The sequence below is a fragment of the Fundulus heteroclitus genome, chromosome 12 (assembly GCF_011125445.2).
Source record: "Fundulus heteroclitus isolate FHET01 chromosome 12, MU-UCD_Fhet_4.1, whole genome shotgun sequence".
Taxonomy (NCBI): domain Eukaryota; kingdom Metazoa; phylum Chordata; class Actinopteri; order Cyprinodontiformes; family Fundulidae; genus Fundulus; species Fundulus heteroclitus.
The window spans coordinates 23,606,394-23,622,045 of NC_046372.1; the positions used below are offsets into that span (position 1 = coordinate 23,606,394).

General features: G+C 42.3%; 1 protein-coding gene across 1 annotated transcript in view; it reads left to right on the forward strand.

Annotated features, from left to right (window-relative positions):
- Window positions 1-8,172: 8,172 nt before the first annotated feature.
- mmp11a (matrix metallopeptidase 11a) overlaps window positions 8,173-15,652 on the forward strand; it is a 49,122-nt gene continuing 41,642 nt past the window's right edge. Inside the window, exon 1 of the mRNA XM_012852942.3 lies at window positions 8,173-8,454. Within this exon, the coding sequence (XP_012708396.2) occupies window positions 8,350-8,454 (105 nt within the window). The 5' untranslated portion in view covers window positions 8,173-8,349. The remainder of the gene's footprint in view (window positions 8,455-15,652) is intronic.

The window sequence follows — 15,652 nt, forward strand, 5'->3', positions numbered from 1 at the left end:
CATTGACTTCAAGTCATGACACCAACAGTCATTCTTGGATGACTCGGCTTTTATGGGCTGTAGGATAGAATAGAATAGAAATACATTTATTATCCAACAGTGGGTAAATTTGGGTGCACCAGTTAATATGTGCCCTGACCTCAAGGACTTCTCCTGTGCCCTAAATCTTCTCTAAATGCTTAGACTCAATGTGCACAGCAGCTCGGTCTGAGCAGAGCGAGATGGTGTGATTCCTGAACATCCTGTTGCTCATTCACCAACTAAAGTGGACAATTCACCCGACAGGTGATGAATAAACAAAGTGATCAGTTGTATTCAGTTATGGACGCCAGAATACCGTCACTTTCATTCACCCACTGATGGGTCAATGTTACTCTACAGTTGTTGTTTTTTTTCTAATTAAGTCCTTCATCCTTCTCAGTTAATCAGCTGGTTCATGTGAAACTCCTGTGTTTGCTCCTTCGAAGATTCCTTTATATTTACTGGACTTGGCAGCGACGCGGATCCTAATTTCTTTTCTAATTGGTAGCTGCTGTCATGTGTTGGAGCGCGGCCACCTCTTAAAATAAAAAAACAAGCAAGAAAGATCCTGCAGAGGAGAACTTATAGGGACCATCTGTGAGGAGAATGAGGGGTTCCTGTTCATATAACAGCAGTGATGACAATAGCTGTAGCAACGCAGGTTACTTTAGAGCAACAAAGAAGTTCAGAGCCTGTGATGTTCGAACAAGAAAGACTTGGAACGTCTTCTCCGGCACAATAAATGTATCTGGGGCACGCTCAACCCCTGCAGATCTGAGCTTCAGGTGCAAGTCTTTTATTAAAAGGGTCAATATAACCACAGGTCTCTGATAGCAGCTGTGATTATTAACCAAACGGCTTCAACACGCCCAGAGCAGGACAAATATTCCATCATCCAATAAATTAATTTTAACAAATCCTGTTTCTTTGAGCATCTGAAGGGTTTCTAAACCTTTAAATCCCTCCTATAGTCAGTTAGTGGAGATAATGGATAATTTTCTCCCATTAAACATTTCACATTTTAAGAGTTTCTATCATTTCATCCCGTTTTTTGCACCGCGCACGTCAGGAGCTGGAAAAATGGAACCAAAAGCTGACCAATACTGGGTGTTCTGTGGTTTTTGCACAGAGGTCCGGGGAGAACTGCAGCAGGACATCCCAGGAGTTGTCCGGTAGCGAGGATCTGCAGGAGGACACCATGCATCCAAGTCTAAGATGTTTATTTCCTCCAGAGGGACAGAGAGTCCATGCTCCGCTTCAAATCTGCCGCCAGCCCTGCCTGTAACTGGTTTCTAATTGGACATAATGCTCCTGAATGCAATAACATTAATGATAGTCTCCTGTCCAGAAATTAGTAGTGTCACTTTCTTTTAAAGCCTTTGGGCTTACTCTTTCATTAAAGCTGCAGGCTGACGGGAAGTGAGCCGGTGCAGAGCTTTGCAGCTCCTTGTCAGGCAACTCTGTTTTATTGGAGCCATTTGGGTTTTTTTGCACATTAAAATGGCCCCAGAAACCTGATAACCATTACACGGAGAAGAACTGCTGGATTCTTTATGGCTATAACTGGTTGCAATTATAGAAGTGATCTCAAAGTGACTCACAGAGGGGGGTTTGTCCTTTCATGAAGAGACAATAACTCAGAAATCAGGGCTACATCTGTGGAACTTGTGTTTTTTTTTTTATTTTTAGCAGCTGCAAGAAAACATCTACAAGCATTCGCAGCATCAGTTTTTAACCAAACATGTGTTGCTTTTATGTGTATTCCCCACTGATGGCGCTTTGTAAAGTGGGGATCTGCATTTGCACAATCGTAACTCCCTCTGCGCCGATGACAAACTGCACGGCGATTTTCCTCTAAAAGCACCGTACAGCAGATCTTGCACATGTCACCAGCTGTGTTTTTGGTCTGCGGACCAAGGCGTAGATGAGTAAGCGGAGGAGGCACCTTGTAGAAGAGTCTTTAACGAGAAGATGAAGCTTACAGGCTGGCTGGGAAAACAGGAACCAGAAGCAGAAGAAAGCGGCTAGCACAGCAGATGACCTGACAACGGGTGATGGCTGGACGGACAATATATACAACATTGTAAAAAGAGCACTAAAAGTAAGCAAAATTTTCTTGAAATTTGTGGATTTTTCTTGTTTTGAGCAGCTAAATAAGACTATTTGCCAATGGAATAAGACTTTTGCACTTAAAATAAGAACAATTCATCTCCATCGTCTTATTTCAAGTGCAGGATATAAAATTATCTTATTTTAGGGGTGGAAATACTCACGAAGAGTGGCAGGTGGCACTACTTACACCGGTGAGGAGAATGAGATCTAATTAGCAGCAGCATAGGGGAACATGAGGCTCAGTCTGAATTCCCTTATTGAGCAAGGACTGTGTCAGAAGTCGGCACAGCCGCCCAAAGCTCCGTTCCATGACAGAGTTCTTACTGTTGACCTCATAAAATGTCAAGAAACATAAGATAAGATATTCTTTATTGATCTCACATTGGAGAAATTCACTTGTCACATCGGCTCAATAGTCAGTCAATAGTCAGTCAATAGTCAGGAGTAGGAAAGGGTCCATCAGTTATGTACAGTTTATCTTCCTATATACAGTGGATCAAAAAGAAAATGAGAAAAAAATAGGAATAAAAAATACAAAAGGAATCGGAGTAGGCAGATGATGTCATGTGTACTTCCCGGTTATATACACACACACACACACACACACACACACATATATATATATATATATATATATATATATATATATATATATATATATATACAAAAGCTAGAAGCTGTTATTAAGTGTTTTTGAATGGAACCTGAATTTAGAAGGAAACAGGATGATGGGAAATATCACAAAACTAGGAAGAAGCAAATCTAACTTCTAATAAATCTAGATTTCTAAATCTAGAAATAATAAAAACCATAAGCTAAAACAGTAGATTAATGCAGAACAGAAATTATTATTATTATTATTATTATTATTATTATTATTATTATTATTATTATTATTATTATTATTATTATTATAATTGTGTGTGAGTATGTGTGTCCTGTCTGGTTGTGTAGCTTTAAGAATTGTTGTCTTAATGCCAAAAATAGTCTAACAGATTTTACTTCAACAAGTGGAGAATCACTGCTTTCACCATAGTGCTCCGCTTGATTTCTACATGCAAAAAGCTTTATTAGATTTTATGCTGGGAGTATTTCATGTTCAATGGACACTGAAACAGGAAGGTAGAAGAGAAAGAAAGGAAGAGACAAACAGAATATCCTAAAGGGAAGAAAAGGTGAGAGAAAAAGAGGAGAGGAAAGGAAAAGAAAAGAGCAATATAACATCCTCTGAGTCTGCTTCTACACCTGCAAAGAGATATATAAAGAACAGCAGAACCAGCTGATAAAGTATTACAGGTACTAACAACCAATGCCTTGATACCATGACTGAAGAATATACAGGATTAATTAATAAAACATGTATAAAGTGACAGCTAAAGATAATAACAGGTGTTTTCTGTATAGAAGTGAGTCTGTAAGCACCTGTAGGTGTTTGTGAGAGTGGACTTGTGTCTGTGAGGTTTATCCATGAGAAAAATGTTAAATTCAGAACAAAAATTAAACTATAGGAAGACAAGCATAAAATAAGGATCTCCTGCAGACTCCTAAAAGTGAGGTGAAGCTTCTCCACTGTGTGCTAATGTATTCTGAGAATTAACTTTTTTTTCTTTTTTCCTACAATAAAAAGGTTCACAAGCATTTTCCTTTTCTAATTCAAGTCACTCGAGTCTTTTATCCCAAGTCTCTAATGAGACTGAACGTCCCCCCGGCATTTAAAAGCTGTCTTGTCTGCTTAGGACACTATTTCTGTACTTTATGAACTCAAAAGAATTTAGTGGCGTTAATACGTAAACAAACTTCCCTTATAGGATCATGTGGGGGCTGATGGCTGTCAACGGTCATTGGCCTCGCCCAATAGAAATCTAAAGGCCTCTGCAAGAAAACAGAAAGACAAAACGGGATGAACTAAAACTTATGCACAGATCAACACAGGAGCTCAGCCTGAAGCCTGCAGTCTCTCCAGTCTGCAACGAGATCTCCAGCTGGTATCTCCAATAAGCATGCATAAATTGGATCATGTTAAAGTGGCATGTTACGGCTCCACAAGTTTGTCTCTAATCATAAAAAGGTGTTACCTGACTCCGCCAGATAGATTTGCTCCGCATATCCATCTGGAAACCTTCCGTTGAAGTAACTTTGGGAAGGGGCGAAAATACTGGTTAGGTGATTGGCCTATGTTGGTGATAGACGGGCCAAATAAACCAATCAGATTTGTCGTGGCTCTGTTACGAGCGACGACGAAAACACAACCACAAGCCAAGCTACTCTTGCTGCTGCAGGTAAAGGCTCGTTAGCTCAGCAGAGAAATACTCTGTAATTCCGATAAAACTTGCTCGATAGCCACGCTAACGCTAGTTTCATCGGCTGAAGCCGCCATGTTCTTTAGACTGAACTGACGCTCCTCGTTGCGTCACACCTCAACCCGCCTCAAAGCCAACGCTGATTGGACGTTCGTTTGGTGAACGGCTCCAAATTTTCTTTAACGGAGAGTAGCCAGACTGATCTGCGAGTGAAATCTTGAAAGCTCGCGAGATCAGGATGGTCTCACGAGGCTAAAAAAGGTGCTGCTCCAGGCCTGAACATGGTCCACATGAACTCAGGGAGGCGAGAACAATTACGCACAACAAAAAGGTAAAAGTAAAAGTAAGTAAAACTTTCTTGATATGAGCAGGTACATAAGATGATCTGCCAATAGAATGAGTATTTTTACCTCTAGAATAAGATAATTAGATATACTGCGCTTGAAATAAGACGATGAAGCCGTTTCTATTTTAAGTGTAAAACCCTTATTCCATTTTTACTTACTTTTTGCAGTGTAGACATTTTTTCTTTCTGGCCAGAAGATTTTACACCTCGCAGGAACTCAAGAGCAGAACAGCCGGGAAGTCTGCAGTAATCCCTGCTGAATCAAACTTCTATCCAATCACACAATATTCATCTGACAGCACACAAGAAAAAGGGTTCTGCTCAGAATGTGTGGGGAACCGGCTGCAGGAACTCTGAAGGACGGAAGGATACCTTTCGCTTTTTTGCGGCCCTGGGAGACACAATAAATGACTCTGTTCCCTGGAGTATGTGTCAGCTTTGGGTCCCAGAGGAAATTAAAGAGCAGCGGTTGCTTCAGGCTGAACTCAGGTTCAGCATTCAGGTACAAATCCAATGTTTTCACTGGAGGTTTTGTGGTTCTTCTCAGAACAACAGAGCTGCAGAAGAACCCTGTCAGCAGAGTCCTGTTTGCTGGATCAGCATGTGTGATTAGGTCGCGTTTACATCTATCATACTACATCTTCCCACAGCAGACGTTTAGCTCTTATTTACTCTGAACAGGCCTGGCTCGGGATGCATCTTCACAGGAATGTCCTGTTTACAGGTGGCAGAAAATTATTTGGACCTCAACAATTATGAGAGGGATTCCAGAGAATCCTTTATCTGTGAGGCATCAGTCAAAGCTATAACGCCTAACAACCTCTCCTGTCAAACACAGGCTATAAAATCCTTAAAAAAAATAAAAACTACAACATCCAGCTTTTATAACTGTGCCAGAAATCGTTGCAGATCAAAGGTTTTGGTGTCATTGTCACAATGTAAAATAAAAATAAAGTTGATTCTTTGGATCAGAAGTACAAGAATTTTAGAAAACATTTTTTTAGAAGGAAACTGAACTGCAGTGACACTCATCTTTTCATCCATCCACTGTCTGCAGTGCACTCACTTCTCCTTGCAGGGTCGCACCGGGAAAGCGAGGTGGTGGGCTGGTGCCTCCAAAAGTTGTTGGTTCAATTCCAGGTTCCTACTGTTTTATGTCAATGTGCCCCTGGGCACTCTTGGATCTCTGTTAGTCTTTAGTTAGAAGTTGTTTTGTTTATTGTGTGTTAGTTCCACTCCCTTTGTGTTTATTAGTCTCCCTCCCTCAGCTTCCCTGCTCATATTCTACCACACCTGTTTCACATCTCCTAGCTCATTTACTTTTTCCATCCCTCCTTCAGTATTTAGGCTCCTGGTTTTTCATTGCTCCTATCTGAATTTATCCGTTACACCAATCGTTTTCCTGTCTGCGATCCATGTACTGTTTGCCCTATTCAAGACCAGTAAGTTGGTCATTCAGTAAGAATGGTCTTTCCAAAAGCCTAACATCTCAGTCTGATGGAAGATGTATGGAGTGTGCCTAAAGGCTGTCTCTGTGCCAGAAAATCTAACAATTTGCAGAACATGTAACTGGTTGGTTCTCTGGCATAGAGACAGTCTTTAGGCACAGCCTATATATATATATATATATATATATATATATATATATATATATATATATAGCCTTAGATGCTTCATAGTCATAACCAGACATTGACTAAACCTATGTGAAAGTCGATGATGATGTCATGGCAATGTAAGCTTCTGATTACACAACATTTGAATCAAACGGAGACACACCTGTGGATGACTTTTAAGGCAACACTGTTACTACTCTGCTACTCTGTATCATGGAAAAATCTAAAGACCAGACGCACAGAGAAAAATTGTAAGCCTAACTGATTCTGGTTCGTCTATAATGCCATGCTCACCTGTTCAAATAACTATATGTATATAAAAGCTATTACCATCTAACATAGAAAGTACTCCTGGGTCAATGTGAGCTTCTGTGCTTTCTGTGTCTCTGCTCTGTCTTCTCTAAGCCCCAGTGGGTGGAGGCAGATGAGCGTTCACACTGAGCCTGGTTCTGGTTCTGCTGGAGGTTCTCCTCCCTGTTAAAGGGGAGTTTTCCTCTCCACTGTCGCTTCATGCATGCTCAGTATGAGGGATTGCTGCAAAGCCATCAACAATGCAGACGACTGTCCACTGTGGCTCTACGCTCTTTCAGGAGGAGTGAATGCTGCTTGGAGAGACTTGATGCAACCTGCTGGGTTTCCTTCCTAATCTGTATAATCTGATTAAATCTGACTTTGGAAAGTGCCTTAAGATGACATGTTTCATGAATTGTCGCTATACAAATAAAATTTAATTGAATTTAATTGAATAGAAAAAGTGTAATGTCCAGCCATCTTGACGTTTGGGAACGAGCCGGGTTTTGCGTCCCAGAGTTGAAGATATTTGTGTCAAATGTGCTTATTCACTGCAAAACAGAAGCAAAAGACCCTGTGAAGAAGCTGCTGAAGCTGGTAACAGTTTCTTTAACGTCATACTCTGTATAAAGACACTGCAGCCACGGCTTTATGTTTTAAGCTTTTTATGACTTCCTCCACCAAGGAAACAATGAGACAGGCTTCCATCTTCTGGAGTCAACTGTCCCTCCAGCTTAGCAGTCTCCTGGCATCCAGCTTGCTTCTGCATATTAAAGTGGAGAAACCCATTTAGAAATCCAGTCCCTGCCCACCATGACTTAAAACAGATTTCAGACTGGAGGACGAAAAGCTGTGCAACGACTATAATAAGCAGAACAGCAGCTCATCCTAAATATTACATGCCTACCTCAAACCCACAAAGATTAAAATGCAGCTGATTTTCTGACAAACAACATTTCTAAATTACAAATAAGGCAATTCTTTGAAGGTGCATTTAATTATGTGCAAAAAATATATAACAAGTATAATGCTGCTTGTTTATTTTATTTTTTTTAAAATAAGGGTTGGGAAAATATTCAAAATATCTAAAGTTTTATAACGGTGCAGACTTTACAAATCAATAAATGTGAAAACTAGATGTAAGGAAGAAGAGTTAATGTCTATGAAAAACGAATAAGAACATTTTATCCCCACTGTCGCTGACTGTAAACAATGAAAATCTTCGCTTCATAAAGGAAAGTTTAGACAATCTGCATCTCTGTGGCCTGGTTGATTTTTAGTGTGAGCGGCTGGGCTGCTGTGCCAGATTGTTCCAGGTCACGTCGTGCGTCACGGTTTGTGTTTAATTCCTGAGATTTTTCTAATTCACTGGTATTTAAGGACCGTTTTTTCCTTCATTCAGAAGTTTGCGCTGCAGAAGTCGGCATTGAAACGGTTAAGAGTCACATGGTAGCGGGTGGTATTATCAGCCCGGGGCTGCAAAAAAAAAGTGGATGGGAGAAAAAAAACTCCAGGGAACAAAGAAATCAGAGTGTATTTAAGGGGAGGCCGCCTCGGATCCTGGAGCTGAGACTCTCTGCACCGCACCGCTGCGCCACAACCCTGCCTGCCCGCCTGCGTGTGCGCCTCCATCCAGCACGGCTCCTGACGGACGGCGCTGAGGATGCGGACCTCTCTGGCCGTGTGCTTCTGCGTGTTTGCGCTGCAGTGTTTGCAGGGCACGCTGTGTGCTCCAGTGCGCGGAGCCGGCAGGTACAAAGCGGCACCGGTGAGTTTCTGTCTCCTCTTTAACTTCCTGCAGGTTTATTTTTGCTGTTTTTATCGTGGCGCAGAATGAACCGGAGGGTAACACCGGTGCACGCATGGGGGGAAACTTTCGACTTGCTGCAGACTTTCTTTATTCAGCTGAACCCCCTCCACGCCTCACCCCCTAAACACACACGCATGCATGCGCATTCATGCGCAACAGGTTGCGGTTGTTTTAAGATTTGGAGCAGTTTGCGCTACGATTGTCGCTGTTGTATGAAACGTTAGTTTGCATTCCACCTATGTACACCTTTTGCTTAGAATAATCAGGACCAGCGTCTCTAATGTAATTAAGAACATTTTATTTTAGACCCCCCGCTCCTGATCTATCACAGTAATAAAACTCCCAAGCTGTTCAGAGCAATGACTACTATCACCATTCATTTGTTCTCCGCGTATAAGCAGAAACATGCAGAGCTGACTTTGTGGGCATCTCCAGGTATGTTGCAAATGTAGAATGATTATGGAGGCCCTAAACTGCCAAAAGTTTAAAATTGATACAGAAATAATGCCTCAACAAAGCATTTAATGTTAAAACAACAGCAATAACTAAAATAACAGGTAATTAACAAATTTTTTAGAGTTCACTATATGTCATCAATTTATAATTGCATTTTTTCTTTTCTTTCTTTTTTTAGCTTGCGATATTTTTTTTTGATTTTCACAATAACTAATTTTGTTCTTATTTTCTCTTATTTTATATATTCTAACATCACAACACTGACTGTTGGAACAGTGAAGAAAAAAAAATATTAGTTGTATGAGTCTAAGAAACTTTAGCCTGTTTTTACATTTCCTAATATTTTGATTTAACCATATGTTTTTATTTAATTTTTCCATTATATTTTAGTTATTCAGTTACTTATAAGTTATTTTATGATTTTTTTTAAAGAGACATTTATTTCTATATATTTTCTAACCCCTAAAATGGTTTTATTTTCAAAGTCACATTTTTTTAGGGTTCTTTTTGCTGTTTCTTTTTTACCTTTGCATTATTATTATTATTATTATTATTATTATTATTATTATTATTATTATTATTATTGCTCTTTTGGTTCTCCATATTACAGTAGAGTATTGTGATTTTGCTGAGCTCCACTGCAGGCTCGGCAGGAAGCTGTAATAACAGGCCTTAAAGGCATTTTGTCAACAACACCATAAAACCGAAGAGGTCCAACATTAGGAGGAGTCCTGCTGGCGGCAGTTGGTTGATTGTCAGATTAACTCATTTCTACCTTTAATCTGCTCCTAAATCACATGCTGTAGAGATTATTCTATTCTGTCATTACAGAAGTCTTCTGTGTTTTCTTTTACCCCCCATCTTCCATCAAATTACAACTTCGCTGAGTAAATATTTGAGCTCAGTTTACAGAGAGCGGATTGTCTGGTATGCAGAAGAATGTCCTGTTTACAGGTAAACAAAAACAAAACAAAAACGCTTCGTCAGAAGAAGCAGGCAGTTTGCATGCCTCAGAAGAACACAGTTGTTACTGCGAATGATTGTCATGCTGCAGAGGAACGCTTATCTATTTGATTTATTTTGCTCTGAAAAGCTCACGCTCAGCAGGGGGTGCGGCCTGCATAAAAGCTGCAAGGATCCTGACAAGAAAAGCCGTAAATTCCTCCCGGCTGGAACATCTGTCGGCCGTGGCAGAACGAGCATCGGGTGATCAGAGGGGAGAGATGAACAGGGACAGAGCAGGAACCGTCACCTGGAGCTTTTCATCTGCTGCTTTCACTGGATTTCTATCCAGGCCAGGGCGTGCCTGGACGAGCCCGACAGCGTCTGACTTTTCCGTTTGTGGGCCATCAAGTTCACAAAGTGTTTGGGAAAGATTGTTGGACCAGCGTTGGAGCGGAGATGCAGGGAGCAGCATCTGAGTTAGGCCTTTGTTGCTCTGATGCACCAGCTGTGGATGTGGCCCACTGCCCAGGGCCACATCTGGGTTGGAGAGGAATGAGCTTTCGAAGAAATATGCTCCCCAGTACGACTTTATTGTTGCTTTCCTTCATGTTCGCTCAACGAGGAGAGAGCCGGCCAACATGGAGCAGGTGCAGCATCTCATATAGTTTCATGTAGTTGTGTAAAACCCTCAAAAAAATTTAATAACCCAATCAACACATTGGTTTTTGACTCCAGGCTGATCGTCACCATCAGCCACAGATTTTAAAACCATCCTGGATGTGTTTTGGTTTGTGGCGGGGAGCATTCTCCTGCTGAAACAGTTTCCACTGCAGGGTGGACATGATCAGCAGTAGTGAGCTCCGCTTATCTGGAACAAACTTCCAGAAAATTGTAAAGGTGCGGAAAGCCTGAGTTCCTTTAAATCAAGATTAAAAACACATTTGTTTAGGATTGCCTTCAACTGTTCTAGTTAACTGAATCACCACTTCTTTGTTCTAATTTCTATCTACATTTTATTCCTACTTGATTTTATTCTGTTTTAATTTGCTATATTTTAATCATGTAAAGCACTTTGCATTGTCCCTGTACTGAATTGTGCTATATAAATAAATTTGCCTTGCCTAGTGTGCAGGTAGAGCTAGATGGTACGTCAGGTAAAACCAACATGAACAGAACAGAACCCCTGCAGAACGCTGCTGGCCTGCCATCTCCCCACAATGCATCATGGTGCCATGTGGTCCTCGGCTAAGCCACGCTCACACATCCAGCCGTCCATCCATGTAATGTCAAAGAAAACACGCCTCATCAAAGCGGGACACATTCTTCCATGGCTCTGTGGTCCAGTTCTGAAGCTCATTGTTGGAGCTTTAGGCAGCAGACGGGGGTCAGCAGGGGAACGCCGACTGGTCCACGGCTACGCAGGCCCATGTTCCACAATCTGGGATCTACTGCACTGACGGACACCTTTCAATCAGAACCAGGATTAACATCTTCAGCATTCTGCTCTACAGAAGCTCATCTAACCGCATTTAGCTCTCCACATGTGTCAGCGAGCCTTGGCCAAACCATGACCCTGTCACGCCACACCCAATGTTTTTTCCTTGGACCGTTTTTTTTTCTAGATATAGACTGCTGCAGACAGGGAAAACAACACAATAACTGCAGTTCTGGAGATGCTCTGACCCAATCGTCTCACCATTAAAAGGTCTCATCCTGCCTCAAACACGTCAACTTTGAAGACATAAAGTTCACTTGCTGCCCAACACATCCGGCTCAATAACAGGTGCCATGATGAAGAGTGTCAGTGGTCCTGTTGCTACTTTTGATCAGCGTATTTTCACATTAAAAAGCAAGTCCGGTTTATTTGTAGCACGTTTCAGCAGCAAGGCGGTTCAAAGTGCTTTACGTCATGAAAACATAAAAATATCATAAACACATCAGTCACTGGTTGTGAGACCAGAAACAAACATTAAATTCTATCAGGTGAAAACATAAATATGTCGGTCAGTGTTCCTGTTATTATGGCTGAAAGCAGATCTGAACAGGAGGTTTTCAGTCTGATTTAAAGGAACTCAGAGTTTCTGCAGATTTGCAGTTTTCTGGGAGTTTGTTCCAGATCAGTGGAGCATAGGAACTAAATGCTGCTTCTCCATGTCTGGTTCTGGTTCTGGTTCTGCAGAGCAGGCTGGAGCCAGAAGACCTGAGTGGTCTGGAGGGTTGATGCCCTGATAACAAGTCTGTGATGGATTTAGGTGCTAATTCAGGGATTTATAGACTAACAGAAGGATTTTAAAGTCTATTCTCTGAGATCCAGGGAGCCATGGAAGGACTTCAGAACCGGGTCCATGTTCTCTACGTTCTTAGTCTTAGTGGAAGGACTTCAGAACCGGGTCCATGTTCTCTACGTTCTTAGTCTTAGTGAGGACTTCAGAACCGGGTCCATGTTCTCTACGTTCTTAGTCTTAGTGGAAGGACTTCAGAACCGGGTCCATGTTCTCTACGTTCTTAGTCTTATTGGAAGGACTTCAGAACTGGGTCCATGTTCTCTACGTTCTTAGTCTTAGTGGAAGGACTTCAGAACCGGGTCCATGTTCTCTACGTTCTTAGTCTTAGTGAGGACTTCAGAACCGGGTCCATGTTCTCTACGTTCTTAGTCTTAGTGAGGACTTCAGAACCGGGTCCATGTTCTCTACGTTCTTAGTCTTAGTGAGGACTTCAGAACCGGGTCCATGTTCTCTACGTTCTTAGTCTTAGTGAGGACGCGGGCAGCAGGTTCTGGATCAGCTGCAGCTGTCTGATTGATTTTACTGGGTTGCAATAATTCCCACATTTGTGCAATTTGTGCTTGTAAAGGAAAAATATCTGTTGTTTAGCTTGAATTATAAGTTTTGACCAGAAGTGCTACACAGGAGTGGTGACAGACCAATACCAGAACAACAGCAACATCTCTTTGCAGCTGTTTAGCTCACAGAGATTGAAGTAGCACTCATAACAGAGATGATGCTGCTCAGACATCCTGGATATCAGGAAGAACAGTAAAAGAAACGGACGATTATGGATGAATCAATCAACAAAAAGCATAAAGACATTAAAAATGAATATCCAGTCAAGATGCACAGCTGCTCCTAGAGTCTTGCTGCTAATAGGGTAAGAGGCAACTCTCACCAAAATCTGCTAAAAATCATCGACTAAACCCCCATACATGAGATCCTGGATACAAGACTCTGAAATAACTTCCATCTGTAGGGAGGCTGGGCTCATCCTGAGAGACGCCATCATCTGGTTAGAGCTGCTGCTCCTCACTGATAGGAGGCATCTTAGGGGCCTCCCTATGGATGGATGGATGGATGGATGGATGGATGAGAGATGGATGGATGGATGGATGGATGGATGGACGGACGGATGGATGGATGGATGGATGGATGGATGAACGGACGGAGGGACGGACGGACGGACGGATGGATGGATGGATGGATGGATGGATGGATGAAAGATAGATGGATGAACGGACGGAGGGACGGGTGGACGAATGGACGGATGGATGGATGGATGGATGAAAGATGGATGGATGAACGAACGGAGGGACTGGCGGACGAATGGACGGATGGATGGATGAACGGATGGACGGATAAACAAAATGATGGATGGATGGACGGACGGACGGACGGACGGACGGACGGATGGATGGATGGATGGATGGATGGATGGATGGATGGATGGATGGATGGATGGACGGATGGATGGACGATGGACGGATGGACAAAATGATGGATGAACAAAATGATGGATGGATGTACGGACGGACAGACGGATGATGGATGGATGGATGGATGGACGGATGGATGGACGCATGGATGGACGGACGGACGGATGGATGGATGGATGGATGGATGGATGGATGGATGGATGGACGGATGGATGGACGGATGGACGGATGGACAAAATGATGGATGAACAAAATGATGGATGGATGTACGGACGGACAGACGGACGGACGGATGGATGGATGGATGGATGGATGGATGGATGGACGGACGGATGGATGGACGAAATGATTGATGGATGGATGGATGGATGGATGGATGGATGGATGGATGGACGGACGGATGGATGGATGGATGGATGGATGGATGGATGGACAAATGGATGGATGGATGGATGGATGGATGGATGGATGGATGGATGGATGGATGGACAAATGGATGGATGGATGGATGGACGGATGGACGAAATGATGGATGGATGTACGGACGGACAGACGGATGGATGGATGGATGGATGGATGGATGGATGGATGGATGGATGGATGGATGGATGGATGGATGGATGGATGGCACACCTGTTTACTCAAAAAGTAAACCGACCAATCACACGGCAGCAACCCAATTTTGTTTAGGCAACTAGTGGTGATGGAGACGAGTTGCTGAGGTTTAAAGTAAGCATCAAGATGAAGAAGGAAGGAGGTTAAAGTGACTTTAAACTTATTGTTGGTGCCAGTTCATAAAAACTGTTGATCCACTGAAATATTTTAACAACCATCTCTTTGGTTTATGGACAGAGAAATGATTCAATGATCTGCAGAACCGTGTCACGATCTCCAAGTGTATGTGTTTTCATTTCTTCGTCCTTTACGTTCTTCTGATCTCAATTTACGTAGTTATTTCCCCTGCTCCCTAAATGTTGCTTTATTGGTTCAGCTTCTGCTTTAGTTTCTTATGTATTTCTTGTGTTTTGTTCCCTGCATGCTCCAGATTATTATTTTCTCTCAGTTTTGACCCCCTTGGTGTCTTTATGTCTCTGTTCAGCACCTTCCCGGTTCTTAGTCTCCCCTCCTCAGCTTCCTGCTGTTCCACGTGTTCTCCTGATTACCCACGCCTGATTCTTTATCTTCATCCTGCTGCAGCCTGACATTTACTGCCATTATGTGAACAAACGAGCCTCGTTCAGGTCAAACGTCAGATCAGAACCGACAGAATGGGAGTAGGTGTTGCTAAAAATTACCTCTTGTGACAGCCAATAGAACATCATCTCTGAACACACAACATGTCAAACCTTGAAGCAGATGGACTACAGCAGCAGGAGAACACACTGGGTGCAAATCCTGTCGGCCAATAATATAAAGCCGTGGCTACAATTCACACAGGATCAAAATTAGAAAAATGTTTTCTGGTCCAATCAATTCAGATTTTATGCTGCAAAACTCAGACGGTTGGGTCAGATTGTGTCAACAGGCTCCAGTGGTTTAGAGGATTTTTTTATTGTCTCATATGCTGCAAAACAGGCCTTACTGCACAGTCTATTTTTATTACTTTCTGTTTTTATATATTTCACCTTTGTTTGAATCTGCATGTTTCGACTTGCCTCTCACTTTGCTGCTGATGCGCCTGGATTTCCTCTCTGAGGGACAATAGAAGAAATATCTATGCTATTCTATTCTTGGGACTCATTGGGCCCACCTGAGTGCTGCTTACTTTGTCCATCCGTTTATGACCCAAGTGCGCTCATCTTCTGGTGGATACTTCCAGCAGGATGGTGCACCTGGTGACCAAAAAGGTTTTATGGAGGAACCTGTCTCCAGTCAGGACGTCCTCCCCCAGCGGGGCGTCTGAATCTTTGCCAAGAAGAATTAAGGCAGTGCCTGAGAGGGTCCACCCGGGTACTAGCAAGGGGTACCTAATAAAGTGGCCAATGAGTGTAGATTTATAGGTTTAGAAGTCCTGGATTTTGTTTTGTAAAATAAGGATAGAAGAAGAAG